Here is a 27,091-nt window from a genome sequence, read left to right on the forward strand (position 1 = left end):
TTAAATGTTCTACATATTAGATGTATTGGGGGATAAGGTTTATGAGGAAATCTTGTACTCTATAATGTTCAATTTTTTATAGTAAAACTTTTGTGTGATCTTTGCCTATGGACGTAGCTCAATAAACTAAACTACATAAATATTGTGTATTCTTATTCTTTTCTTTTTTTCCTTCTTTTTTTATTATTCTCTCTGCCTATTGCAACAATGAGTCATCATTCACCAGCAAAACTACCATCTATCAAGAAATTCTAAAAGCATGCTATTTATTAAAAAAACTGAATTTCTAGATTTAAAAAAGAAAAGAAAAATAATTGAATTGCATCCCTATTTTAAGGAGGAAAGTTTCCAGCATTCTCTCTTCATCTTTGATCAAAACCTACAAAAATTCTAATTCTTTTCTAAGAGTAACGGCACAAGAAATGTATATAAGATTGATCCTATTCTTTTACAGTTTATATATATAATTAGAACCAAAAAGGAAGAACCATGGGACCAGAATAAACATGATTCACCTCAGAAAAATTAGAACCAAAGATTTCGATCGAGTCCCTCAAACTTTGACCCAACCTGAAAATAGAAGAACCATGGGTCAAATTTATTTTGGCAATCTTAGACCCTAACCAAGGTTTATATGACATTTGGGTCAAGCTAAGCCTAGAGTCGATTCAATCCACGTCGAATCACCAGAAGGTTAATTACCTCTTCTTTTGTTAGCTTCTTGTTTCTTTTTTTTTGTCCTTCCTTGATGCACAAAGATCAATTATAAAATAATAATAATAGTAACAATACAAAAATTAGATCCAAAGGTATCGATCCATTCCCCATCGTCATATTTGAGGGAGATTTTTTTTGGATTTTTGCTGAAAGACAAGGTGCCAACATAGTTGCGGACATCATTCTCATCATAGAGATAATCCCATCAAATCCCATCGTTCACCCCCCATCAAATGGTGCATGTTCTACGATTTGTTTAACCTCTCCAATCATAATGTTTGAGAACGAGACAGAAGTGGAATCTTAGAACAGTGTTTCACACAAACTAATGATGTTTCATCCCATTTAGTTCATTACCATTCCCTTTATTCCCCAACTCCCTAACCGGAAATGCTCTTGAAACCTTGTTTGTTCTTTCTCTCGCTCCCCCACTTCTCTCTATATTAAAACCATACACAAACTTGCATATAAACTAACCTCTCTCTCTCTCTCTCTCTCTCTCTCTCTCTCTCTCTCATATCTCATATGGAATCCAGTCTTCTTCTTCCCTATGGGGGCTTCAAAGCTATTGCAAAAATCGACCGGAGACCAGCCTACAAGCTGAAACCACCTTCTTTGGTCGTCGCAGTGATGGCCGAGCCTAAGAAGGCGGTCGGCGGAACGACACCGGCCAAGGACAAGACAGCGTACAAAGACAACTGCTTCGACCGTCTCGCCATCCACCACCTATCGGAGAGCGTCCAAGCAACGACAGGTTTATCATGGATTTTTCGGTTTAATTATTTTGGCGATTTATATTAATGAACAGAGAAAGTTGACGATATATATATATATATATATATATATATATATATATATATATATATATATATATATATATATATATATATATATATATATATATATATATGTATGTATGTATGTATGTATGTATAAAGAAAAGAAAGAATCGTCTGAATTATATCCATGGTTCTCTAAATACCTTCCTCATGTCATTATGGATTTTATATTGGTTTTGGGGCCCTTTGGTTGCATTAAGGTTAGAATTGTTACAACGTAATGATGATAATATCACTGTTATTACACTAGTTGTTTCTTGCGTGATGTGAATTTGTTCTTCGAATGATGTTAAGTCTTTCTTTTAATTTCTCTGAGGGGCTAAGAAAACATAAATGTTCAGTTATTTGAAAGAAAATATTTCTTTTGGGCTTATACTGTTATAGACTATAACAGTTAATATTGGCCACAATGCAAACCAAAATTATAGCAGGTTTTGAGTTCCACTAGGAATAATTTTCTTATTTTTTTGTTTTTTAAAAAATCATCAGGTTCAAACTTAGCAAAGCTTCGTAAAAATTTGACCAAACCTAAAAAATAATAATGATAATAGTAGTGGTTATTGTTGTTGTTGTTGTTTCTTGCATAAATTCTTTTGATTTGCTTAGAGTGTCTACTATTTAATATTGATGGCTCCCAGGAATGAGGAACAAGAAGGAAGGCTATGAAAGCCTAGTGGAGGCTGCGATGATGGTTATGAGGAGCTATGATGCCAAGGGACAGCAGGAATTGGTGATTCAATCACTCAACAAGGCCTTTCCAGGATTCATACTAACAATGGCAAGTCTCCCTTTTGCTTGGACAAGGATCTATAATGAAGTTGATACTATAATTCTGTTTACGTAACGCATACATGCACTCGAAAAGAAAAAAAAAGGTTGGAAAATCATCTTTTTACACATAAATATCTCGGCGCAAATCTTTGGATCTGTGCTATATCATGAGTTTAATGCGTTGGACCCAACCATTTTGCCACCATGTGGCCCTCCATTAGATTAATTTTCATGTCCATTAGGGCACAATTTAGGTCCACTCTTAAGTCTAATGACTTTGTTTTTATTGGTGTAGAGTGTGATACAAACAAAAGACTTTGAGAGATCTACATTGAGAGAATGAGGCCAACATTGTTAATAGGTCATTGTGAAAAAAAATGTTGATACATCCTCATGAAAGTTGTGATTATGTGCTCGAGACTCAAAATTCGCCATGCACCGACATCAATAGACCCATACTCCATGGTTGAATATGCTCCAATTTTCGGAAGAATTAGGTGGTGCAGCCATTCACAAAATTGTGCAAATTGGTGGGTCCCATCAATCCATGATGGTCTCGATTTAATTAGCTATGCCTATATGAAACATGCACTACATCTATGTTCCAGTATGTGGGGAATATGCACCACTATGGATGGTAGGTGATGGATGTTTGGACCCTCAAGTGTGGTTCCAATCTCAATCACTAATAGCAATAAGTACGTATGTGAGAGGTGGTCTCTTGGACACATGGTTTAGGGCTGTTGCATGCCTAGTGAAAACTTCATACAACGAATGATGTTTATTTCACAATGACGGCTAGAGACACTATCTACAGTTGGTCCCTTAGTGAAATAAAATGATTCAACTGCACCATAGACTTGCTCACCAAACAACCTCTTACTTTTAATTAATTGGTTTATTATATAGCATATGCTTCATGGAAAATTCCATCTATGGATGAGATGGAAGGAAGCAGGTAGGATTCGCCCATTCACCTTTTTCTCAAGTCATCAACATGGAAAATAGTGATGGTGGATGCATGCATCTCCACATGTGACACCATAAAAACGAGATTTGGATATTAGATGGGCAGTGCATGTTCTCATTCTCCATAATTATACTTTTATTGTTATAGAAGGATGAGAAGGCATTAGGAGGGTAGGATTGGTTTATAGATACATATGAAACAAAATTGATTTACAACCAGTTTCTAAAACTAAAATCGAAATAAAACCAATCATATACAAAAATCGATCTGAAATTTGGTTCTGCTTGGTTCGATTTATCGAAGTGATATTTAATGAGTTGAGCTAAAAAGGACGGGCTAAGTGCAAACACAAAAATTTCATTTTATATATTAAAAATATTAAAAAATAGAAAAAATAATATATATATATATATATATATATATATATATATATATATATATATATATATATATATATATATATATATATGTACATACATAGGTCGGTTTAGTTTAATGTTTTTTTTAGAAATTCAAACCAAAATCAAACCAAATTTTTTTAATTCAAGCCTTTCTTAAATTGACACCAAACTGGATTTTTTTATTAAAAAAATGATATAAATTAAACCAAAAGGACCAGTTCGTGTTGGGTTCATGGTACAGTTGATGTTTTGCGCACCCCTAGAAGGCATCAATCAATAACTCACATATGTTCCTTGAATCAACTATAACTATCGAGGATCTAAGCTTGAACGAGCTAAGCCAAGCTCAAGTTCCAACGTAAGCCAATTATCAATTGAGACTAATATCGATTGTTCGTGAACAACTCTTTTAAGAGATAGGATAAAACGTCAAGATCTTTTTACGTTATATGTGATGCGGGATTTGCACCCCATCACCAGCAGAGTCCCCACCGATCCGAGCAATGGAAGAGAAAGTATCCCTCAGAAGGTATTGTCCGCTTTGGGTCCGATTCGGAGGTCGAGCGTACCCGGAGCCCTCCTCACGGCGCCTCACGGTTTTGCCCCACAAAAGGCGCCTCCTAAGGGAAGGGTTATTGAGCCCCCTATTATATGGCACAGACCTTCCCGCTACACGGTCGATGTGGGACTAAATTCGGAGAACCCCTCGTAACACAGCCCCCCAGCGGGGAGGTCCTGTGCCCGGGTCGGCTCCTTACTGGATAGGCGGAGGGCCGAGGCCCTTCCTCTAGCACCATCTGATGCGGGATTTGCACCCCGTCACCAGCAGAGTCCCCACCGATCCGAGCAGCGGAAGAGAAAGTGTCCCTCAGAAGGTATTGTCCGTTTTGGGTCCGATTCGGGGGTCGAGCGTACCCGGAGCCCTCCTCACGGCGCCTCGCGGTTTTGCCTCACAAAAGGCGCCTCCTAAGGGAAGGGTTATTGAGCGCCCCATTATATGGCACAGACCTTCCCGCTACACGGTCGATGTGGGACTAAATTCGGGGAACCCCCCGTAACAATATGTTTTGAGATAATTAGTTTACATGAGCTGGCTCATGTAAAATATCGCTTGTTTAACAACCTTAATTATATATATATATATATATATATATATATATATATATATATATATAGAGAGAGAGAGAGAGAGAGAGAGAGAGAGAGAGAGAGAGAGAGTATGTGAATTAGGCTAGAATACTTCTGAGAGCATTTGGCTCCAAATGCTTCCTAATCAAAATCATTGAAGGATTTTTCAAAATAAAAATCAATATCAATGATATATAAAATAGCTAGAAACCAAAAATGATTTAATTTGGAATTCTCCTACCTAAGCATCTGGCCAGCAAAAACAAAAGATAGTAATATAGCTAGTGAACAGAAATATAACAAGGCTATTTGATTTGCAATTTCAAACCATTTATCTTGATCTAAATATTTTAAAATATATACAAATTAAATTTCAGCTAATATGGATATTTTCGAGTCATAAATCAAATTAAAACATAATATCATACTATTGAAATTGTCATTTTTGTTTTCCTTTAATGCATGAGTAAAAGATCTCGAAAATTCATGAGCTTTGGTTCTAGTAATTTTATATATTATGAATCATGAGCAATAGTGTTGAATTTTATTTTGAAACACACTTCATTGTTGTTATTGGAAAATATTTGGAATAAATGATCTCAAAACATTTCAACCTAACTCTCTCTGTCTCTATGTGTATATATGTGTATGTATGTGTTATTCTGAGTCATTTGTCTTGACTTATTTATTCCTCCAATTGACTCCTTCCATAATTACTTAAATCTTTTGGAAGCAAAGTACTTAGTTAATAATATACAATACTAACTTTTGTTTAGTATTATATTACACATATTATTTTTATAAGTTAATTTTAGAACTATACTGGTTAAAATATAATATAATATATAGCAATATCAAGGCATCACTTATAAGATTTTGTTTCTTTTTTTGTTTTTTTTTTAAAATAAACAGTGCCTTTCGAAATTTATTATGATCATGAATTGTGTTAAAGAGGAGACTCAAACTTTGGTTGGAAGAATCCAACCTCTAATGACTTTACCGATCAAATCAACTACCTTTAAAATATCACTTTTCATGACTATATATTATTACATATATCATATAGTACCTGTTGGGGGGAATAAAGTTTCCCCCCAAATGACATAAATGCCCCAGAGAAGCCGTACAACCTCCGACCCCGGACAGCAGAAGTCGGCGTCCGACCTCGGAACGCTCGGCCACGACACGACCGACCCCGAGACCTCCGACCTAAGAGAAACCCCGATGTCCGAAGACCGTACTCTAACATCCCTCCGGCATTTATTGCGCATGGCCGCTGTAATCTTCCGGCACACTCAACAATAAATGCGGATCTCCGGCTTACTCCACCATTAATGCGGATCTCCGGCTTACTCCATAATAAATGCGCGTGGCTCCTGACATCTACGGATCCCCAGCTCTCCACGGCAAATCGACCCAGCAGGGTCTAGTCGACTATGATAAGTCTCTGATCTCGGCCATACCGCCAACATCAGTGCAATGATTCGCCTGACCGAGCACCGACCTGAACAACATGCCGAGCCATACTACGGCCTCTCCCTGTTACATCACAGGTAAACCGACCCCCGCATATAAAAGGGAGCCTTGGCCTCTCAAGAGAAAAGGAACATTGGTACCCCCAAAAATTCACTGTTTATCTTCCTTCTCCATACTATTTGCCCCCCTCACTGACTTGACCGTCGGAGGGCCGGCGCCGGAAAACCTGGCCACCGGTTCGTGTGCAGGCACCCAGACAGAGGACGCCGCCCGCCGACGGACCACCGCCCCGCTGTGAGGACTCACATCCGCTCCCTCTCTTCGACCGAAGATTGCCCCCGGGTCCAATTTCCAGCAACAGTTGGCGCTAGAGGAAGGGCCCGAGTAGCAGTCATGAAGTTGAGAAGTAAGGGAGCCTCTAACATCTCCCGGCGTCCCCCGCAAAGTCCTGGACACTCCGTCCAGAATTCTCCAACTCCAGCTGATCCAGTTCCTCAGGTCCAGCCGGAACAGTTTAACGCCCTGGAGCAGCAAGTCCAGGCCCTGGCCGCCGTCGTTCAAGGTCTACGGCGCGAGGAGGCTTTACCCTCACTTCCCCCGCAGGCCCAGGCCCCGCCGGAGTGTCTCCCCAACGGCCCGGTTCTCCCCAGCCAAAATTTGCATGGCTCCTCCAGAGTCAACAATGGAGAACGAGCTTCTCCCCAGAGAGAGTCACCGGGAGAAGGTTTCGACCGGAGACCCCAACTCTCTGAGGCGGAGTCAGCCCCGGACCGCCGTGGGCTGGCGCAAACCACAGCGACAATCCCACGGGTGGGGGAGCTTGACCGAAAAGTTGAGCATCTGGAGCGCCAGATCGCGGCACTCCACAGCAAGAAGGCAAGGCAGGAAGGGGACTTTGAGTTCACTACCAAGTCCCCCTTCTCCCGCCAGATCGAGGACGAGCCGGTTCCCGCGAGGTTCAAAATGCCTCAGGTGGAGCCCTACAGCGGAATCACCGACCCCCTTGACCACCTGGAGAGTTATCGGGCCCTCATGGCCCTACAAGGGTCCTCGGAGGCCATACTCTGCAAGGCCTTCCCAGCAACCCTCCGAGGGACCGCCCGGCTTTGGTTTTCTGGACTGAAGCCGAACACGGTGTCCTCTTTTGAGCAGCTCGGCAGGCAGTTCGCCACCAACTTTGCTGCCAGCCGGCGCCAGCGACGGACATCAGACTCCCTCCTGGACATCAAGCAGAAGGAGGGGGAGTCCCTCAAAGAGTACCTGGACCGCTTTACCGCCGCCACATGGGAGGTTCGCGAGCTAGACCAGTCGATAGCCATGTCGGCTTTGAAGACTGGGGTTCGCTCTTACCGATTCCTCTTCTCCATCGAGAAGAGCTTCCCGGCCGACTTCACCGAAATGCTGGCCCGAGCCCGGAAGTACGCCAAGACCGAGGAGGCAGTCGCCTCCAGGCGGGGAGCAATTGAGCCCGCCTCGAAGAAACAGAAGAAACGCCGCGAGGAACGCGGCCGACAAAGGAGCCGGTCGCCCCGCAGAGAAAAAAATCTCCCCAGACTGAGGAGTCCGCCCCGTCAGCAGGGGCGACCTCAGCAGAGGACACCTCCTCGTCCGAGGTCTCCACCACGGCCCCGGATGTACCAGGCGAGGTACGAGAACTATACACCCGTTAATGCTCCCCGGGCCGAGATCCTGATGGAAATTGAGGGTCGGGACTTCTTCCGACCCCCGCCTCCTATGCGAGACACGGGATTTCCCCGAAATACCAGGAAGTATTGCCGCTTCCACCGAGACCGTGGGCACGACACGGAGGACTGCTTCCAACTCCGGGACGAGATAGAAGCGCTCATCCGACGGGGAGTACTCAACCGGTTCGTGAGGAATCGACCTGAGGAAAGAAGGCCGGCGGAGAATGTCGCACCAACCGAAAATCCAGGCGACAACAGGCCCATCGCCGGCACCATCAACATGATCGGGCGGGCCTCGGCAGGAACGGCCGCCCAGGGAACACCCCCGAAGCGCCCACGTACCGATGAAGTCATCTCGTTCTCGGACGAGGACTTAGAAGGGGTCGAGACCCCTCACGATGACGCTGTGGTCATCTCAATGATTGTAAATAGGTTTGATGTAAAGCGTGTCCTAGTTGACAATGGAAGTTCAGCCAACATTTTGTACTACCACGCCTACCAAAAATTGGGGTTGACAGAAGGACATCTCCGGAGAATCAGTGCTCCGCTAGTCGGGTTTACCGGAGATGCGGTCTCGGTTGAAGGTGAGGCTAGCTTCCTTGTCACAGTTGGCCTCGCCCCCCGGGAGAGCACTGTGAGGATGGACTTCCTGGTGGTCCGTCTGCCCTCGGTCTACAACGCCATCCTTGGGCGCCCAGGGTTAAACACCCTTCGAGCCGTGGTTTCAACTCGCCATTTACTCATGCGGTTCCCCACCGACCAAGGAGTAGGCGAGATCCGCGGAGACCAACTGGTCGCCAAGCAATGCTACATGGCGGCCCACACAGTGAAACAACCAGCTGAGGCGCCAGACCGCCCGACGCGCCCTTCACTCCCCATAGAAACCCTCGATGCGAGGGACACCCCCTGGAAGAAGCAAGTAGAGCCCGGTGAGCTCCTTATTCAAATCCCACTACGAGAAAATTTTCCCGAGCTAACCGTGCAGGTCGGCTCCGGCCTCGGCGCCCATGAGAGGGATCGCCTCGTCAGCTTCCTGCGGGATAATGCCGACGTCTTCGCCTGGTCGCCCGCGGACGTGCCAGGAATTGACCCTGAGGTCATGGTCCACCGACTTCAGGTGAAACCAACCAGCAAGCCTGTAAAGCAGAAGAAAAGAGGCTCCGCCCCCGAGCAACAACGAGCTGCGGCCGAGGAGGTGGACAAACTCCTCGGAGCCGGCTTCATCCGGGAGGTCTCCTACCCGGACTGGCTCGCCAACATAGTCCTCGTAAAGAAGGCCAACGGAAAATGGCGTATGTGTGTGGACTACACCGACCTGAACAAGGCCTGCCCAAAAGACAGTTTTCCCCTCCCGAGCATCGACCAACTCGTCAACTCCACTTCGGGACACCAACTGCTAACTTTTATGGACGCCTTTTTAGGATACAATCAAATCCGAATGGCGCCAGAAGACGAGGAGAAGACGGCCTTCATCACCGACAAGGGCACCTACTGCTATAAGGTGATGCCCTTTGGCCTGAAAAATGCTGGGGCCACCTATCAGAGGCTGGTCAGCCAGATTTTTAAAAACCAGATCGGCCGGAACATGGAAGTCTACGTGGACGACATGTTGGTGAAGAGCCGAGCGGCGGAACACCACATAGCCGATCTCGACGAGACGTTCGCCAAGCTCAGAAAATATCAAATGAAACTCAATCCGGCGAAGTGCGCGTTTGGGGTCACCTCGGGCAAGTTCCTGGGTTTCATAGTGACCCAGCGCGGAATTGAGGCCAACCCGGAGAAAATCCGGGCACTGCAAGAGATGTCGCCTCCAAAGACAGTTAAGGAGGTGCAGCGGCTCGCGGGGCGGGTAGCCGCCCTGGGAAGGTTCGTCTCTCGGTCGGCCGAGCGTTGCCTCCCCTTCTTCAAGAGCCTCAAACGGCCGAAAGATTTCCGGTGGACAGAAGAATGCCAGCAGGCCTTTGAAGAGCTTCGGAGCCTTCTGGCTTCTCCCCCGCTGCTCACCAAGCCCCGGAAAGGCGAGGTCCTTTACTTATATCTGGCCGTCTCCCCAGCCGCAGTGAGCTCAGTTCTCATCCGGGAAGAGGACAAGCTCCAAAAGCCGGTCTATTACACCAGCCGGGTTCTCAGGGATGCCGAGACCCGATATTCTAAACTTGAGAAGACCATCTTCGCTCTCATCATCTCGACTCGGAGACTCAGGCCTTACTTCCAAGCCCACACGATAACTATATTGACCGACCAGCCCATGAAGCAAATATTGCAGAGGTCGGATCGTGCGGGGAGGGTCGCCAAATGGGCGGTCGAGCTCGGGGAATTCGACCTCGAATATCGGCCCAGGCCGGCTATCAAAGCTCAGATACTCGCCGACTTCATCGTGGAGTGCACTCTTCCGGACGACCCCGAGCTGCCATCTGAGTCCGTGGAGGAGACCCCGAAGCAGCCATGGGTCCTGCACTCGGATGGGTCTTCGACCCCGGGGGGCAGCGGGGCCGGACTTATCCTCACCAGTCCAGATGGAGTGGTGGCTGAGCAAGCTCTGCGCCTCGAGTTCCCGGCCTCGAACAATGAGGCCGAGTATGAGGCTCTCATCGCCGGGCTCAAGCTGGCGAGAGAACTAAAAGTGGGAGATCTGACGGCCTTCAGCGACTCCCAGCTGGTGGTGAACCAGGTCCAAGGAGATTTTGAAGCTAAAGGGCCATCCATGCAAAAGTATCTCCAAAAGGTGCGGGAACTCACATCTGCCCTGAATTCTTTTAATATTCGGTACATTCCCAGAGCGGAAAACCTCAGGGCAGACCAGCTATCCAAACTGGCCACCTCCCACATGAGCGAGCTTCCCAAGGGAACAGCGCTCGAGTATCTTCAGACCCCCAGCACGGAGGAACCCGAGCCTACCATGTACGTCGACTCCGAGCCAAGTTGGATCGATGGGCTCATCTGCTACCTTCAGGACGGAACCCTACCTCATGACGAGACGGAGGCTCGTCGAATCAAGCGCCAGGCTCCCCGGTATGTCTTGTACGAGAATAAACTCTATCGACAATCATTTACTTCTCCCCTTCTCAGATGCCTCCGCCCCTCCGAGGCGGACTACGTCCTCCGAGAGGTCCATGAAGGGATCTGCGGAAATCACCTAGGGGGTCGAGCCTTGGCCCATAAGATCCTGCGGCAGGGATACTACTGGCCCACACTCCAGAAGGACGCAACAGATTTCGTCCGCAAGTGCGATCGGTGCCAACGAAACGCCAATATCCAGCACCGACCTTCAGCTCTGCTGACCTCCATCATCGCCCCCTGGCCGTTTGCCCAATGGGGGATCGACATCCTGGGGCCCTTTCCCCTGGCCACCGGACAAAGAAAGTTCCTGGTCGTCTCCATCGACTACTTCACCAAATGGGTCGAGGCCGAACCCGTTGCCCGGATCACCGAGCAAAAGATGCGGGACTTCGTGTGGAAGTCCATAATCTGCAGATTCGGACTACCCCGTATCCTTATATCTGACAATGGTCGACAATTTGACAATGTTCATTTCAGGGAATTTTGCTCTGAACTCGGCATTGATCACCGTTTCACCTCGGTCGCTCACCCCCAGACAAACGGAGAAACTGAGGTAACTAACCGAACTATTTTGCAGGGACTTAAAGCTAGGCTTGATCGGTCCAAAGGACAGTGGGTCGAGGACTTGTACAATGTCCTTTGGGCGTACCGGACCACGTTCCGACTACCCACGGGAGAGACCCCCTTCAACCTAGCATACGGCACTGAGGCCGTCATCCCGTTGGAGATCGGCCTGCCTTCTCCCAGAGTGGAGCATTACGACCCCGACACCAACTCTTCCCAGCTAAGGAGCAACTTGGACCTTGTCGAAGAAACGAGAGAGATCGCCCGGGTTCGCATGGCGAGATACCAACAGCGAACGGCCCAATACTACAACTCCAGAGTCAAGCCCAAGCTCTTCAAAGTAGGGGACCTCGTCCTCAGGAGAGCCGAGGCTTCTCAACCGACCGAGCAAGGAAAGCTCGCCCCAAATTGGGAAGGGCCGTATCAAATCGCCCGGGTACAACGACCAGGGGCGTACAAATTGAAGTCCCTGGAGGGGACTCTGATCCCACGAAGCTGGAACTCCGAGAATCTACGGATGTATTACCAATGAAACCCTAAGGGGTTCAAAACAATCAGGACAATGGACTCAGCTCCTTTTTCTGCAAATATTTCTCTCACCTTGATAACTGTAATCTTCTTTTAATATTGGGTCGTCTGTGATCCTCAGATTCCCCGGCCAAAATCGGGATGCCTCGAGGCTCGACCGTAGAGTCCCAAACTCTCTCGACCTCGGGAAGAATCGCAAGACGATGAGACGTGGAATGGAGGAGGATTCCTCGACTTAGGCCGAGATGCCCCGAGTGTCGACAGTGCGTGCCCAGACCCCTCGACACTTCGGAAAGACGGGGTAGTACCTTCGCGGCCCCCCGTGGCGCTCATCACCAACAACGGGGTAGTACCTTCGCGGCCCCCCGTAGCGCCCCCTCGACTAAGGTCGGGATGCCCCGAGGGTCGACCGTAGAGAACCAGACTCCCTCGACCTCGGGAAGGCGCCGTGAGGGGTGGAAAGGGTGGCTCCACCTGGGGCGCCACGAAGTGGACCCCCAGGAGCGGTCGACGATCCCCGATCCCCGAAGCGAGCGATCCCTCGACTAAGGTCGAGATGCCCCGAGTGTCGACAGTGCGTACCCAGACCCCTCGACACTTCGGAAAGACGGGGTAGTACCTTCGCGGCCCCCCGTGGCGCTCATCACCAACAACGGGGTAGTACCTTCGCGGCCCCCCGTAGCGCCCCCTCGACTAAGGTCGGGATGCCCCGAGGGTCGACCGTAGAGAACCAGACTCCCTCGACCTCGGGAAGGCGCCGTGAGGGGTGGAAAGGGTGGCTCCACCTGGGGCGCCACGAAGTGGACCCCCAGGAGCGGTCGACGATCCCCGATCCCCGAAGCGAGCGATCCCTCGACTAAGGTCGAGATGCCCCGAGTGTCGACAGTGCGTACCCAGACCCCTCGACACTTCGGGAAGACGGGGTAGTACCTTCGCGGCCCCCCGTGGCGCTCATCACCAACAACGGGGTAGTACCTTCGCGGCCCCCCGTAGCGCCCCCTCGACTAAGGTCGGGATGCCCCGAGGGTCGACCGTAGAGAACCAGACTCCCTCGACCTCGGAAAGGCGCCGTGAGGGGTGGAAAGGGTGGCTCCACCTGGGGCGCCACGAAGTGGACCCCCAGGAGCGGTCGACGATCTCCGATCCCCGAAGCGAGCGATCCCTCGACTAAGGTCGAGATGCCCCGAGTGTCGACAGTGCGTACCCAGACCCCTCGACACTTCGGAAAGACGGGGTAGTACCTTCGCGGCCCCCCGTGGCGCTCATCACCAACAACGGGGTAGTACCTTCGCGGCCCCCCGTAGCGCCCCCTCGACTAAGGTCGGGATGCCCCGAGGGTCGACCGTAGAGAATCAGACTCCCTCGACTTCGGGAGGTACCACAGGTCAGCAAAGCGTCCGCAGACCCGCCGACCTGACACAAGACCCCTCGACCAAGGTTGAGGTGCCCCGAGGTCCGACCACAGGGTCTCAAACTCCCTCGACCTCGCAAAGAGCTACAAATCAATAAAGTCTCCCCAAGCCCTCTCAACCTCGGCGGGTGCTGTCGGGTCCGTGAGAAGCCCGAGCCCCTTAAAGTCAAAAATGACTCCGCAGGTCGACGAGGAAGGGAAGCAGCCTACTCCACCATGCGAAGCATAACTCTGAGAATGAAAGAGGTACATTCAACTGGACGCCCTCCTTGTCAAATTTTATTTACATATTACTGAGCGGAATCTTAATGTTGGAGCCTTATCTCGCCCCAAAGTCGGGCCTCTCTAACGGGTCGGCTTAGGATCGACCTCCTAATTACATTATGCATGCACCGTTCGTCAAGCCTCCGAAACTGGTACAGAGGATTTCATAAATTAGTGCCCAACTCGGCTCTTCGACGTAAACTCCTACGTCCGGCTGAAAAAGTGGTCCCGGCCACGAATGTGCCAGCCAAACGCGGGTACCAAGGCAATCTCTGGAAACCCAGCCTTGCTCACCGAAGCCTCGGCAGAGTCCGAGAACAATAACTACGAAAACCGTCGGTAATAACCTGCCTATTGGCCCGCGCTCCCTCTGAGGGGTTTGGAGTTAAGTTCGGAGACCCGACTAAACTCTCCGATTAGCGGCACGCACAGACCTAGCCCGGTCTTAGTTAAAGGGCTAAGGCCCGACCTCGACGCCTTGGGACTCCCCTAAAGGCTAAACGCAATGACCTCCATGACTCCCAAATCCGAGCTATAGGACTTAGAGAAATTTTCTAAAAAACTCAAGACTCGGAGCTCCTCTTCGTCGGGATGACTGGAACCCGAGAAGGCTAAGACGTAGCCCGAGAAGAAGGACAACTTCGTTAAGCAGCCCGAAAATTAAAATGCGAAGCTAGGCCATCGAGGCGGTTCGCTAAGGCCCTGGCCTCGGTCGTGACAACAGAGGGAAAGATGAACACGGAATGGCAAAAATACTTTTTCATTAACAAAGGGCCGGAAGGCCAATTACAAAATTGGAAGTCGGCCGCTCAAGGGCCGACCCCGGATACAATGAAAAAGAAAAGAAAAATATGCTAAGTCCTAAGCGGCGGGAGCCACATCTGGGGGGTCGTCCGGCACATTGATGACCTCAAGACCTTCCTCCGGAACAGGCTCGGGGTCGGGAGCAGGAGCTTCGGGCACCACCTCCGGGACAGCGTCCGTCTCGGCCGCCAGAGCCACCTCCATGACACCGTCCGCCTCGGCTACCCCCGTCGAAGGCTCGGCGGGGTCTTGCTCATATATTCCCGCCTCGGATGTCAGGATGGTGGGAAGGGCTCGCACGTCGGACCCCCAGCCCCGGTCCTCCCTCGGACGGACCGTCGAGAAGTCGTACTGAGGGCAGTACAGGCGCACCTGCTCTCGGAAGTTCTCGAAGCCTCGAAGGAAACCGTCGACCGTCTCCTCCTCCAACATGTCGCGGAACTCTTGCGACTCTTTGAAGAGCTCCACGGCGTGCTCGGCTCGTTCGAGAGCCCTCCTCTCCCGGGCCTCAAGTTGCTCGAGTCGGAGGCGAAGGGCCCTCTCCTCATACTCGAGGGCCGCGACCCTGGCCTGGACCTCCCCCAAGCGCGCCTCCGTGCCGCGCATGGTTGCCTTGGTCATGGCGTGAGCCGCCTTCTCCTCCTCAAGCGCCCCCACCACGGCAAGACGCTCGGCCTCGGTGGCCGCCCACCGAGCCTCGGCAGCGGCCGACACCGCTTCTAGCTCGGCGATTCTTTTCTTGGCCGGCTCCAGCTGCTGGCCGAGCTACCGAACTTCTTCCCGATACCCGTGGGCGAGGAACGCCATGGTGTCGAGCTCGAGAATATGCTGAAAAAAAAAAAAGAAGAAGAAGCGAGGGTATTGTGAGTTGAAAGGCACGTATGCACGCTAATAACTCCGAAAAATTAAGAAGGGAACTTACCCGGGCCGTGCTGCAGTAAGCACTGCCGGCGACCTCCTCCAGCGAAATCCCCCGGAACACGGCCCGGTCCGCTGGAAGCACTGCACGCCGCAACATGGAGCGTGCGACCTCGGCGTCCTGAAAGGCCGAGCTCCCCTCAGGAATGGAAGAGTCCGGCTCAACCGACTCTTCTCGGAAAGCTCGGGAAGAACTCGGCACGATCGAACCCGAGGTCCCGGAGCCGCTCGCCTCGGGGCCTCGGGCGGGCCCGGGTCCTAGCTGCTGCGGCCGGGCCGCGGACGACTCCCCCCGCCGGGCAAGGGGGGCAGGGCAAGGAGGGGCCGATGGGCCCGCACCACTGACCACCCGCTCCCGCCTCGGGTCGGCTGCAGGGGCCCCCGCCTCGGGGCCACTCGTCCCGGCCGACGAGGAAGCGCCGTCTGTCCTCGCTCTCCTCCGAGGCTGGGGATTAGCCCCCCCGGCCTCGGCCTCCCGCCTCCTCAGGCGGGAAAAAAGCGACGTGTTACTGGTCGGCATACGGGGAATATCTGAAATCGAAAATTTTGTTAAGTGTCAGGCCAGTGGCAGTAAAAGCGAAAGACAAAGAATGAAAATAATGTAGCCGCCCTTACCCTCGGGGCGCGCCGAGCTCAGACCCACGCTCGCCAGGGCGTCCTCCCGCAGGAGCTCGGTCAGGTCGTTGTCCCTCCCGAGGGCTCGCACAGAGTCTAGGATCCTCAGCTCCCTCCCCGTGGGCTCGGAGAGTCTGTTGAGGGCCTTCAGCCGTGGGTGTCCCCACCTCGGCTCAAACCCCCAAGGCGCCACAGACGCCAGAAAGAAAAACTTCCTCTTCCACTCGTGGATCGAGGAAGGGGCGCCCCGGAAGAGTGACATACCGCCCCGAAAGGCGAAGTACAACCACCCTACGTCCGCCGGGTTTTTCTTTAACAGAAAACACCGACGAAAAAGGTCTACCGAAATCGGGATCCCGTGCCCGAGGCACAGGGATAAAAACCCGATTATGGTCCTCCATGAGTTCGGAGCTAACTACGCCGGGACGAGCTGGTACTCGGCCAGTAAGTCGCTTACGAACTCATGGGCAGGAAAACGCAGGCCCGCCCAAAGTGTCTCGCGGTAGACCGCGATCCGACCTGGGGGCGGCTGCGTCACCCTGTCTTCCGGCCCTGCGGTTTCAAGGCGAAACCCGGGCTGGAAGAAAAAACGGGAGCGGATTAACTCCAGCTCCTCTCCCGACAGACTCGACCCAACCTCTTCGGGACTGGAACCCATTCTCACGGAAGAGTGGAGCAAAAATTAAGAGTAGAAAATGGAAGTTGACCAGGAGGAAAAAAGAGGAAACCCTAGTGAAAACAGGAAGAAAACCTACTGGACATTGCCGGAAATCGCTCCGGGCACCACCAGAAAGATTCAGCTGAGGGAGGAAGCAGGGGGGAAAGACGACGAAAATAAGAGGCAGCCAAGCAAGACCTTTAGGGCAGACTCGTGGGATTTATATGGACCCCCCTGACGGCCCAGATCGACGGGGTCGGTTCTCATCCCCCCGACTGAGTTGCGCCACGTGTCGACCTCGGAAGCCGAGGCACCGTATTCACTCCGGTTTAATAAATCGGATACGAAATCGAAGCGTTGTCCCATCGGATCTCGGGGCCTCATCATGGGTCCACAGAATCAAATCGTCCTGAGGAACGAGCGGACGTAACCTCCGCTCCCCTCGTTTAATAAGATCTGGGACACGTGGAGCCCCGATGAGGCCTCCACTTCTTCGGAATTGTGATCCAGTAACATGAAATCGAAAGCGTCCGACCTCGGGTCGCGCCAAACCCCGTAACGGCACACTCATTAATGAGCCAGAAGCGTCGATTACGGAATCGAGACATCGCCTCGACGAGCTCGAGGTCCCCCCTCATTAATCCGCCGTAAAATGATCCTGGCGATTCAAGAAGCATGATGATACGAGCCCCATCATTAGCTCACCGAATAAAGCAGCCTCGAGACGAGGGCGCATATCTCACCATGAAGACTCCGGAAAGCACAAGGGGGCGGGCGAGACCTTCCCCCCAACCTTAGTGACAGATTTTACTTCCCACGTCCGAGCCCCACAAGCCGCTCGAACTCGGAAGTCGGGGGGTAGTGTTGGGGGGAATAAAGTTTCCCCCCAAATGACATAAATGCCCCAGAGAAGCCGTACAACCTCCGACCCCGGACAGCAGAAGTCGGCGTCCGACCTCGGAACGCTCGGCCACGACACGACCGACCCCGAGACCTCCGACCTAAGAGAAACCCCGATGTCCGAGGACCGTACTCTAACATCCCTCCGGCATTTATTGCGCATGGCCGCTGTAATCTTCCAGCACACTCAACAATAAATGCGGATCTCCGGCTTACTCCACCATTAATGCGGATCTCCGGCTTACTCCATAATAAATGCGCGTGGCTCCTGACATCTACGGATCCCCAGCTCTCCACGGCAAATCGACCCAGCAGGGTCTAGTCGACTATGATAAGTCTCTGATCTCGGCCATACCGCCAACATCAGTGCAATGATTCGCCTGACCGAGCACCGACCTGAACAACATGCCGAGCCATACTACGGCCTCTCCCTGTTACATCACAGGTAAACCGACCCCCGCATATAAAAGGGAGCCTTGGCCTCTCAAGAGAAAAGGAACATTGGTACCCCCAAAAATTCACTGTTTATCTTCCTTCTCCATACTATTTGCCCCCCTCACTGACTTGACCGTCGGAGGGCCGGCGCCGGAAAACCCGGCCACCGGTTCGTGTGCAGGCACCCAGACAGAGGACGCCGCCCGCCGACGGACCACCGCCCCGCCGTGAGGACTCACATCCGCTCCCTCTCTTTGACCGAAGATTGCCCCCGGGTCCAATTTCCAGCAACAGTACCTTATACTGTTATAGTTGTTTTTGGTGGAGTGGAAAAGAGGGAGATCATTTCTTAATGGCTAGGTAAGCATAAAAATAGAAAGATATAATTGACATATTAGATAGAACATAAATACAAGCATGCTAGCATTCATATGTACCTATGTACATACATATTTACATGTATGAATTTACGTACATATACGTACGTACATATATATGTATATATATATTATTTGTATGTGCGCACGCACATGTGGGTGCACGCATGCATGCGTGCATGCGTGTGTAAGGTATGCATTTATATTAAAAAGGAGACAAAATCAAAGTGGGGAAGAAAATGAAAAGCTCCTCTTCCCTACCCCTTCAGTGCTAATCAGAATGATCCAAATCTTCTTGCATACCTTATCAAGTATTCTTTTATGTTTTACAATTACATAAATGTCCCTAATTCTTAATAGATCCAAACTTAATTCTAATACCATCTTTATCCAGGACTTTACATTAAAAACTTTCTTATTCCTTTCCTTTCCTTTCAAATTGACTAACAAACAACTATGGCTACTTCATTCCAGGCTTCTATATGGAACTAGAAATTCCCTTTTTGCACTCCAATAAGTAGCAAGATGCCACTTTTACAAGTTTGCCTTTTACTCCAAGTAAAATTTTTCAAGGTTTGCCAAATGCTTTTGTCAAAAGTAAAATTAAAAGATAGACAATTCATGCTATTACATAGAATAGTTAATATTAGAATAATATTTTAATCAAAATAAGATTCGCTAAATCTATTTTTGGTTTTACAAAGTTCTTTGGTTGGAACTAACCCTCATTCCCAAAACTATTTTTTTAACAAACATAATCCTGCACTTTGTGAGTAAAACGTTACCTTGTTAAAGAATGTCATAAGATTTACAAATGATATATTATTTTGATGTTTGTTTTAGTAATACAATATAAAATTTCTAAAATATCAAATATCCTCATCATAATATTTGCAGTTTTATATTTGTTTCATAGCAATAAAATTTATCTTATAATATATATCATCTCCTAAAGATAATATGTCTCTCTTCTTCTTTAATCACTTCATTTTTATTTAATTTCAAGGATAATCAGTGATAATTTCTATAATGTTAGGTATAGCTAATAAAGAGTGTGCTCATGCTATATACATAATTATAGGCAATGTAGTTATGTCAGCATGCATTATTATTATTAAGATGTTCAAGTTTAATGTAACATAAATCTCGTAATTTGATATTAAAAAGTAACAATTCCTTCCATATAGTTAGTAAATATAGATATTAAGCTTCCGATCTTTTAATTGGAATTTACTATAAGGAGATAAAAGAGTGAAACCCCCTTTTTAAAGAGCTAAAATGGATTGTACAATCAAAACTTTGATCAACCATTTACAACTACATATCTCAAATGAAAAATTAATTTTTATATTTAGAATAAATTTCTAAATTAAGCTTTTTAATCTACCGTGAAATAGATTTTTTATTCAATTAATCCTATATTGATTTTTGAGAATGATAAATGTACAATGAGAAACAAACTTCAATTATTGATACAAGGAAACCTATACGTAAGAGTTTAAAGTTTTTAGTATTCTTAATTCTTGAATCATGATAAATCAAATCCTCATGTAAGAAACAAAAATACTTACATAAAGTATTCTACAAATTAATAATATAATATTTAAAACTTATGATTCTCTTGCATCTCAGATAAAATTTTTATTGCCGCCATCGAAATTTTCAAGGGAATACTTCGCTACCTTCACTACAACATTTTTCTCTTGGCTAGTCGGATATTGTGAGGTACATCAACTTGTTGTCCTTTATATTTTCAGATATTAATTTATGACACCATTATTTAAGAAGCAAAGGCTAATGCATTCTAAATTTATTCTTAAAATGGCATTAATGTATAGGCAAATAGTTAATTAAAGTTAGCAATACAATTTTTGTTATAACTTATTGATAGTATTATAGCCAGGTTTGTCATTAGTTTTGTGCTATATTTAGATTATGCCATGAAAAGCCATGATAGAAAATACGCTAAATTCAGTTATTGTCAGGGATTTCAAACAAAAAAAATCAAAATTATATTTTTCTTTTAGAAGTTAGGAGAAAGATATACTCAAAATGACTTAAAAGTGAACAGAGATCTAACCATTAAAAGATTTATATGACAATATATAGGGTACATAACTCATGAAATTTTAATAGCATAAATAACATGATCCATTTCAATGAATTTAGCATCACTCTGCGCCTAATTTTTCACCAATAAAGAACAGTCCAAGATTATGCTTATCCAGAAAGACAAAACTTACCATGATGCAAAAAGAAGAAGAAGAAATACAAAACTTCACCTAAAAATTGTTATATGCCCTTGCCTTTTAATTTTTGAGATACCAAAATTATATTTTTCAGTATCATTAAATTTTCTATTTTTGGTGAGCAGTATCATTAAATTTGATATATTCAATATGAACATATAGCTGACCAGAGTTGCACTCAATCAAATGATAACATATTCATATGTTCCTAAGACAAATTATAGTTAAACATAGTATCCAGACAAATTATAAACACATTACACGTAACTTTTCCAGGAGTTAGTTTTACTCAAATAATTCTTTGTGTTTATATATAATTAAAGAAAAATTGGAACTGATGAAATCACCATCAATATTTCATGACAATATGGTAAAGATATTTGAGTACATAATTATATATAAGAACAGCCTAATTAGATTCACAGAACATTACAAATATGATGCCAACATTTGCATATGCTTACATATAACTTATATACATGCGTGCACATACATAATATCTTTGATTGTAATATCCAAAACATGAAATTTCATAGAGAGAGAGAGAGAGAGAGAGAGAGAGATTTACTTTACTCTACTTATAGTTTAAATGAACAAAATTACATGCATATACAAATACACATATACGTGTTTTGATATTTAGAGCAGTTGCTTAGATGCTGAAATGAATGGTGATGTTTTGAGATAAGGTCAGGGAATCAGAAGTGCAAGGAAAAATAGAGAAGAATGTAGTCTACATCCCTAAATGCAGGTACTCTTTAATTTCTCTCTATTACTCACAATATGGAAAAGAATATCATATCATTTATGATTGAGATAAACCTCGTAATCCAGAGTTCTCTACAAAAATAAATACCAAAAATTCTAAGGAAACTATTCCTAACATAACATTAGTTTTGGTCCTTACTCAGCTTTACCAACCAATAGAGCATCTAGATTCCATAAAATACTAGAAAGATAACGATTCAAGACGTGCCAATAATCTAACATTTCATAATATCTCTTTAGTTCTTCAGAATATATTGTATATCCTCGTAGATATCCCACTTTTAAAAAAAAATTAATCTTAATCCATCTCTAACTGCAGCTAGTTTAACAGCACTCATTAGCATCCTATATTGTTTTAAAAGAAACCTGTAAATAATGAGCTACAAATCAGGAGGTAGCCCTCTCCTAAATACCTCTAACCCTCCCAGAATCTAGGTAGAATTTGAATCTAAATCTCTAGTCAAACCATCAAATACAGCCATGGACAGACCTTACCAGCTTGGTTAGCAGGCATCTCCACTAACGCCTTAGTTGCATGCATGTTTGGGTATGCACCACTTATCTCCATTAGTTTTGCAAACTCCAAAGTTCACCCCTAATTGAATGGTTTTCAGATCCTGAAATATTTGTGATAATAGTTATAGGAATTAAGCTCATTTGCTTCACCAGTGTTTCTACCCCAAATCGACAACCGCAAATACTTGTGGCGGGCTACTAGGCCAGGTGAAAAAGTAAGTGGAGAAATCCATTGCGCAGTGCAATATTGTCAAAAAGTTGAAGGATGCCCGTTGATCTGTTCACCATTTAAACACCAGCCGTTGGAATGAACACCAAACTAAATGTCAAACCTAATTCACCCAAACAATTTCATTGCATTGGTGTAGATCAGACCAAATCAAACCTAGGTGAACTCAATTTGATCTGACTTGGTTCCTAAATCATGACTCCCTGCTGACTTTGATCGGTGCTGATCATGATTTAATCAAACTTGACCAAACCAAAGATCTAGCCCATAAAAACGAGCAAACCGTCTCTATATGCAGCTCAATGCGCACTCAATTAGTAAACAAGACAAGTGTGAACCTATAAACCAAACACGAAATTGTTTCAAACTGATATGAAAATAAACATAGAACATATAACTCGGATACTTTCTATAAAACTAATTATGTTAGTTTATTTATTTCAATACCTAAAATAGTTCAATGGATGAAGTTTTAGTTTGGTCGATAAAGATTCCAGCTGTTGGAATTAAGTTGATCGAATGAGATTAATTGTAAGTATCTACACAATCGAATCTATCGACCTCATGCTTTTGCAAGTACTTTAAAGAAGCCACTAGCAAGCAGCTCGAGTTCTGCTAAATATCAGTTCAGCTTGGTTAAACATTAACCTCAGCCAAATTGAAGGAAAGACATCTAGTTGTCACATGATCTGACTCGGGGCAAGAGAAAAAGCCTCTACGAAGTATTATCTTATCCTAGAAAATTGGGATTCAGGGAAGTTAATGAGCTGCCCTCCCACCTGTTTGGAGGAATCAGGGGGAATGGCAGATTCAAACACCCAAAGAGACCCTCAGGCATTCAGAGATAACAGAAACTAGTTACTTCTGCATTTGCTACCACCAGTTCTGTTTTTGTAGGTTCTTGGAGAGCACCAATTGCATAGGGATGTGCACAAACCTATGCAAGATTCCAACTCAAAGGTTCATCAAAGATTCACTTGGGATGCCCATCAACATGGTTCCAAGTAAGCTTCTGCTCCTGTCACATTAAATTGCCCTGTGATGCTTAAAATATTTGACATGCATCCACCCACTGTAGTTGAAAAATCAAATCGATCAAGTCAGAGTCCACTAATCATTCGGTTCCAAGCAAAAATTGGTGCAATGTGAACCAATGGTGCGGCAACCAACACTGTGGACCAGAACCCATAGCAATCATGGCTCACCCAAGCCCACCAGGTCCAACATAGCACCGAGTTTCAGCACCAGTTGGCTGTCTAATTAGATCCAGTCCAATTAAGGTTGACCAAATCTGAACAGACCACCTGATTTAACCCCACCAAAATCAAACCCTAATATGTAATCAAAACCATAGGCCGAAAAAAAGTCTGGTTGGCTGTGGATGATCCTTGCTGTGATGATTTTTGAAATGATTCTTGATTTGATCATTACATATGACTACTTGAAACTTGCAGCAAGGAAGAAAAATAGAAAGCGATATCAGACATCAAATGTCCCCACCAATATTGACCCCAAGGAGACAAGCCGACTACAATTACATAAAGCACTACTAATACTACCAACTAGTGAAAATTCAATGCATACAAAAAATAATCAATAGCAAACACACTGTTCAGGTGGAGCAATAGCCTTATGAATGATGAAGTAGTATGACAAAGGGAAAAGAACAGGTATCGGGATCTTGACGTGATCAATTCCCTGGAAAAAGATCTACCACAAGGAAAAAAAAGAACCACTGAAAAAAGAAATAGCACAAAAACATTAAAAAACAACACATCAAAAGAAAAATTTCAACCATCTCTATTGACAACCTTCAACCAGAATGTTCTTCAGTGCTTCGTCATCTTTAATTGTGAGCCAGTCAATTTACCAAGGCAGCAAGTTGGAAGAACACACACAAATTGCAATCCTTGAAATGACATCTTGAGAAAATTGACCATAACTAGGATTGTATTTCAACAGTACCTCGGAAAAAGCTAGGCTAACTGAACACGGCATATGCAGCATAATTCATAAATTTAATGATGCAATTGCTAGGTCAGGGGCCACCAAACAACCACTTAGGGAACAGTAAAGACTAACTGAGATCCACACAGTGAGTAAAGATACTTAGCATCAACTTCTCCATTTACATGCCAAAGAAATGAAAGGTCTCCCCGAGTCCAGTCCTACATACAAAGAATGTTGGGAATTCCCACCAGCAACCATTTTATTCCACTGATTTCCATTCATTAAGTGCTTGACTATACAATTTTTTATTAATGCACTGCAATGTGTGTTCCATTGACAAGCCAACATCCCCAAATGCTTGTCTCCCAATTCTGTCAGATCTCACTCATTACAAGCACTTTCAGGGTAAATATCAGATCTGAATGCCATGCATGCATCCAAGCATATCTATAGATATATATAGAGTATCTTGCATATTGTCAAACTTGTAGAACTTATGATTCAATTCATTGGAATATCAAACAGTAAACGTCATTATTTAACTGTATGATACATACCATACAGGTAAATACAATGCAATTTAGATAAAAAGCATGCCAAAGTTTACTAACTGCAAGCAGTATAAAATTACTGCCATGTTCAGCGAAGAGAGTTACCATGAAGTTGCCTTTAGCAAAAAGCTTCCATTGCTATTTCACTATTTATACGTATTTTCTCTATTTGCAACCCATTAACTAAAAGAGAATTTTGTGCTGATGATTATTCTACCCCGCCTAGAGATAGAGCAATCACTAAATCTTCAAGGAAAATTACAGTTTCCCCTGAATAACATCATACGAACTCTGAAGCTATTTTCTAAACAATTATATAAAATCTCTCAAAATACAAAGCCAAGAGTAATTATCTTTCAAAGATTCTCAACAAATCTTATGACTTACGACCCATATCTACAATTTAACTTGATCTCCTCCAAGAATCCTAATCTATAATTCATTTTTTTCTAACTTTGATATAAATATATTGCCGCTTTCCCAAGTTGCAGAACTGCTGAACAGCTCATAGATATATCTAAACAGCAAACCAACGCCGGCTGCATTTGTCATTAGCTAATGATGATTATTAGAATAGTCCGCAAGTTGAAGAGTACATCAAATAAATTATGAGGCTATGCTTGGTAAATTTCAGATTTTGAAGATATGAGCTGTGAGATGATCTTCGGCCAGCACCCTCCAGCAGATGATCCAACATTGAAGCAACCTTGCTTCCGGACATCATGTAATGCCCCACTAATTCTAGCATGCATACAAGTGAAACAGATTCACTCTTTCATTTCTAGGTGTTTTATGCTCTCCTTGTACTTTGCAGGCATAGCAAAGCAAACACATGGTGTGAATTGCTCCAGTTGACAAAGGCTGAAGTGTTATGATCTGTTAGGATTATGTACAGGCAAGAAAAGTTCCAATCGTTTTAGAGGCCAATACAATTGATTTTAATTAATTGTTTCAATTGACAAATGTCACTGCCAATAACAGTTGTGATGTATGATAACCGACTTCTTATTGTCAGCAGAGGGCCTAAGAGCATCACTCACAGATAAACCTCTGCCACCCAAAATGAAGTTCCTAAGACTGCTAAAACAGTTTTGTGAAGCAGAGGTTGGAATGTTCTTTTGTTGCATTTCAATGCATCCATACACCTCCATAAGCATGATGCACAAATACATGACTCTGTGAAGGATAAGAAGAATATAAAATTCAGAGAAATATCTAATTACAATAAAAAAACCATCTTATAAATCATGGCCAAATATTGTTTGTGCTACTTCTATCATCCAATTATATATTCCAACGAGATGCTATGATGTCAGACATTCTGTAGGTCATTCTACATTGGCCCAGATGGTCGCTCAACATTGGTCCCAGTTGTCCACAGGCAGGCATAATGAGATCCTCTAAAACAGAGACAGTATATCACCAATTGATGGTTTTAAATTAAAGCAACAGAAATTTTGTCTCCATAATTAGGTAACAGATATGATTCCCCAGCAGACTGCTGGTAGATTTAAAAGTGGGATGTAAACACAGTCCTGTAACAGAATAATGCTACTTCTAGCATTCTGAGATGACCGATATGCCCACTAAATCTTCAACAGATTCTATGCTTCAACATCAGGATTCAAGTGGAATAGAGGGTCACCTACTCTCTCATGCAGTTCCAACAGCTGGCTGCAATCCCAGGAAAGCTTCAAGAGAACAAGCTATATCCAATTTTAGTTTTTTCATCTCGGATAATCTGCACTCCTTAGCAGTAGAGAAGTCAAACGTCCATACCACTTCAATGTCTTAGAACTTTTGAGGTTCTAGGTTATAGCTTGTTGGGTAGAATATCCTAGAGATATGAGAATGAAAGGCTCAGAATTTGACATCCTTCATAGACAATTGTCCTAAACTTGATAGCTGAAACAAATCTAAAAACATGAGGAGGCGCAGTGTGTCAGCTCTCATGTTTCATGGATGGTGTGTAGTAAGAACATCCATTAAGCATAGAATTAGCAAAATAATTACCCAAAAACATCACAACTAATGCTTAGTGAACCCAATGATTATTCCTTTCCTCCTACCAAATTATGATGAAAGATTGCTGACCATAAATACCATTGTACATGCCTCTCAAGAGAATCAAGAGTGACCAATAAATTGCGATAACCATTCTTAAATAAAAATAATGATCTTGTCCAAGGACTATTGTGTCGGAACCGAGCCCCAAACCAGTTGTCCTGTGGCACAGGTCGGTATGGCCCCGTGTCGGTCCATACCGACACCATCGAGGGGGCGAAGGAGAGGAAGAACAGAAAAGAA

At 45.6% G+C, this 27,091-nt stretch overlaps 1 protein-coding gene across 2 annotated transcripts; it reads left to right on the forward strand.

Moving 5' to 3' along the window:
- Positions 1 to 1,092: 1,092 nt before the first annotated feature.
- On the forward strand, positions 1,093 to 26,298 carry LOC103720202 (beta-carotene isomerase D27, chloroplastic-like). 2 transcript variants are annotated; one of them, XM_088721622.2, is made up of 7 exons: positions 1,093 to 1,471; positions 2,195 to 2,334; positions 20,154 to 20,246; positions 21,460 to 21,521; positions 23,181 to 23,287; positions 25,419 to 25,508; positions 25,599 to 26,298. In XM_088721622.2, the coding sequence occupies exons 1-7, from the start codon at positions 1,243 to 1,245 to the stop codon at positions 25,637 to 25,639; spliced, it is 762 nt and encodes a 253-aa protein (XP_088577748.1). In that variant the 5' UTR covers positions 1,093 to 1,242; the 3' UTR covers positions 25,640 to 26,298. The 2 variants fall into 2 exon arrangements, with proteins under 2 accessions (XP_088577748.1, XP_089786789.1); XM_089930663.1 differs by having other exon boundaries at positions 25,419 to 26,298.
- The last annotated feature ends 793 nt before the right edge of the window (positions 26,299 to 27,091 follow it).

This window comes from Phoenix dactylifera, chromosome 5, assembly GCF_051530095.1.
Source record: "Phoenix dactylifera cultivar Ajwa chromosome 5, Ajwa_hap1_PhDact_Kaust_v1.1, whole genome shotgun sequence".
Classification (NCBI taxonomy): domain Eukaryota; kingdom Viridiplantae; phylum Streptophyta; class Magnoliopsida; order Arecales; family Arecaceae; genus Phoenix; species Phoenix dactylifera.

Bases quoted from the DNA above. Each gene is read 5' to 3' on its own strand.
- LOC103720202 (XM_089930663.1), top strand. From the start codon at position 1,243: ATGGAATCCAGTCTTCTTCTTCCCTATGGGGGCTTCAAAGCTATTGCA. The intron at 2,335-20,153 runs GCAAGTCTCCCT...CTTGCATCTCAG, and splicing joins CAGGATTCATACTAACAATG to ATAAAATTTTTATTGCCGCC. The intron at 23,288-25,418 runs GTAAGCTTCTGC...GGTAAATTTCAG, and splicing joins GCCCATCAACATGGTTCCAA to ATTTTGAAGATATGAGCTGT.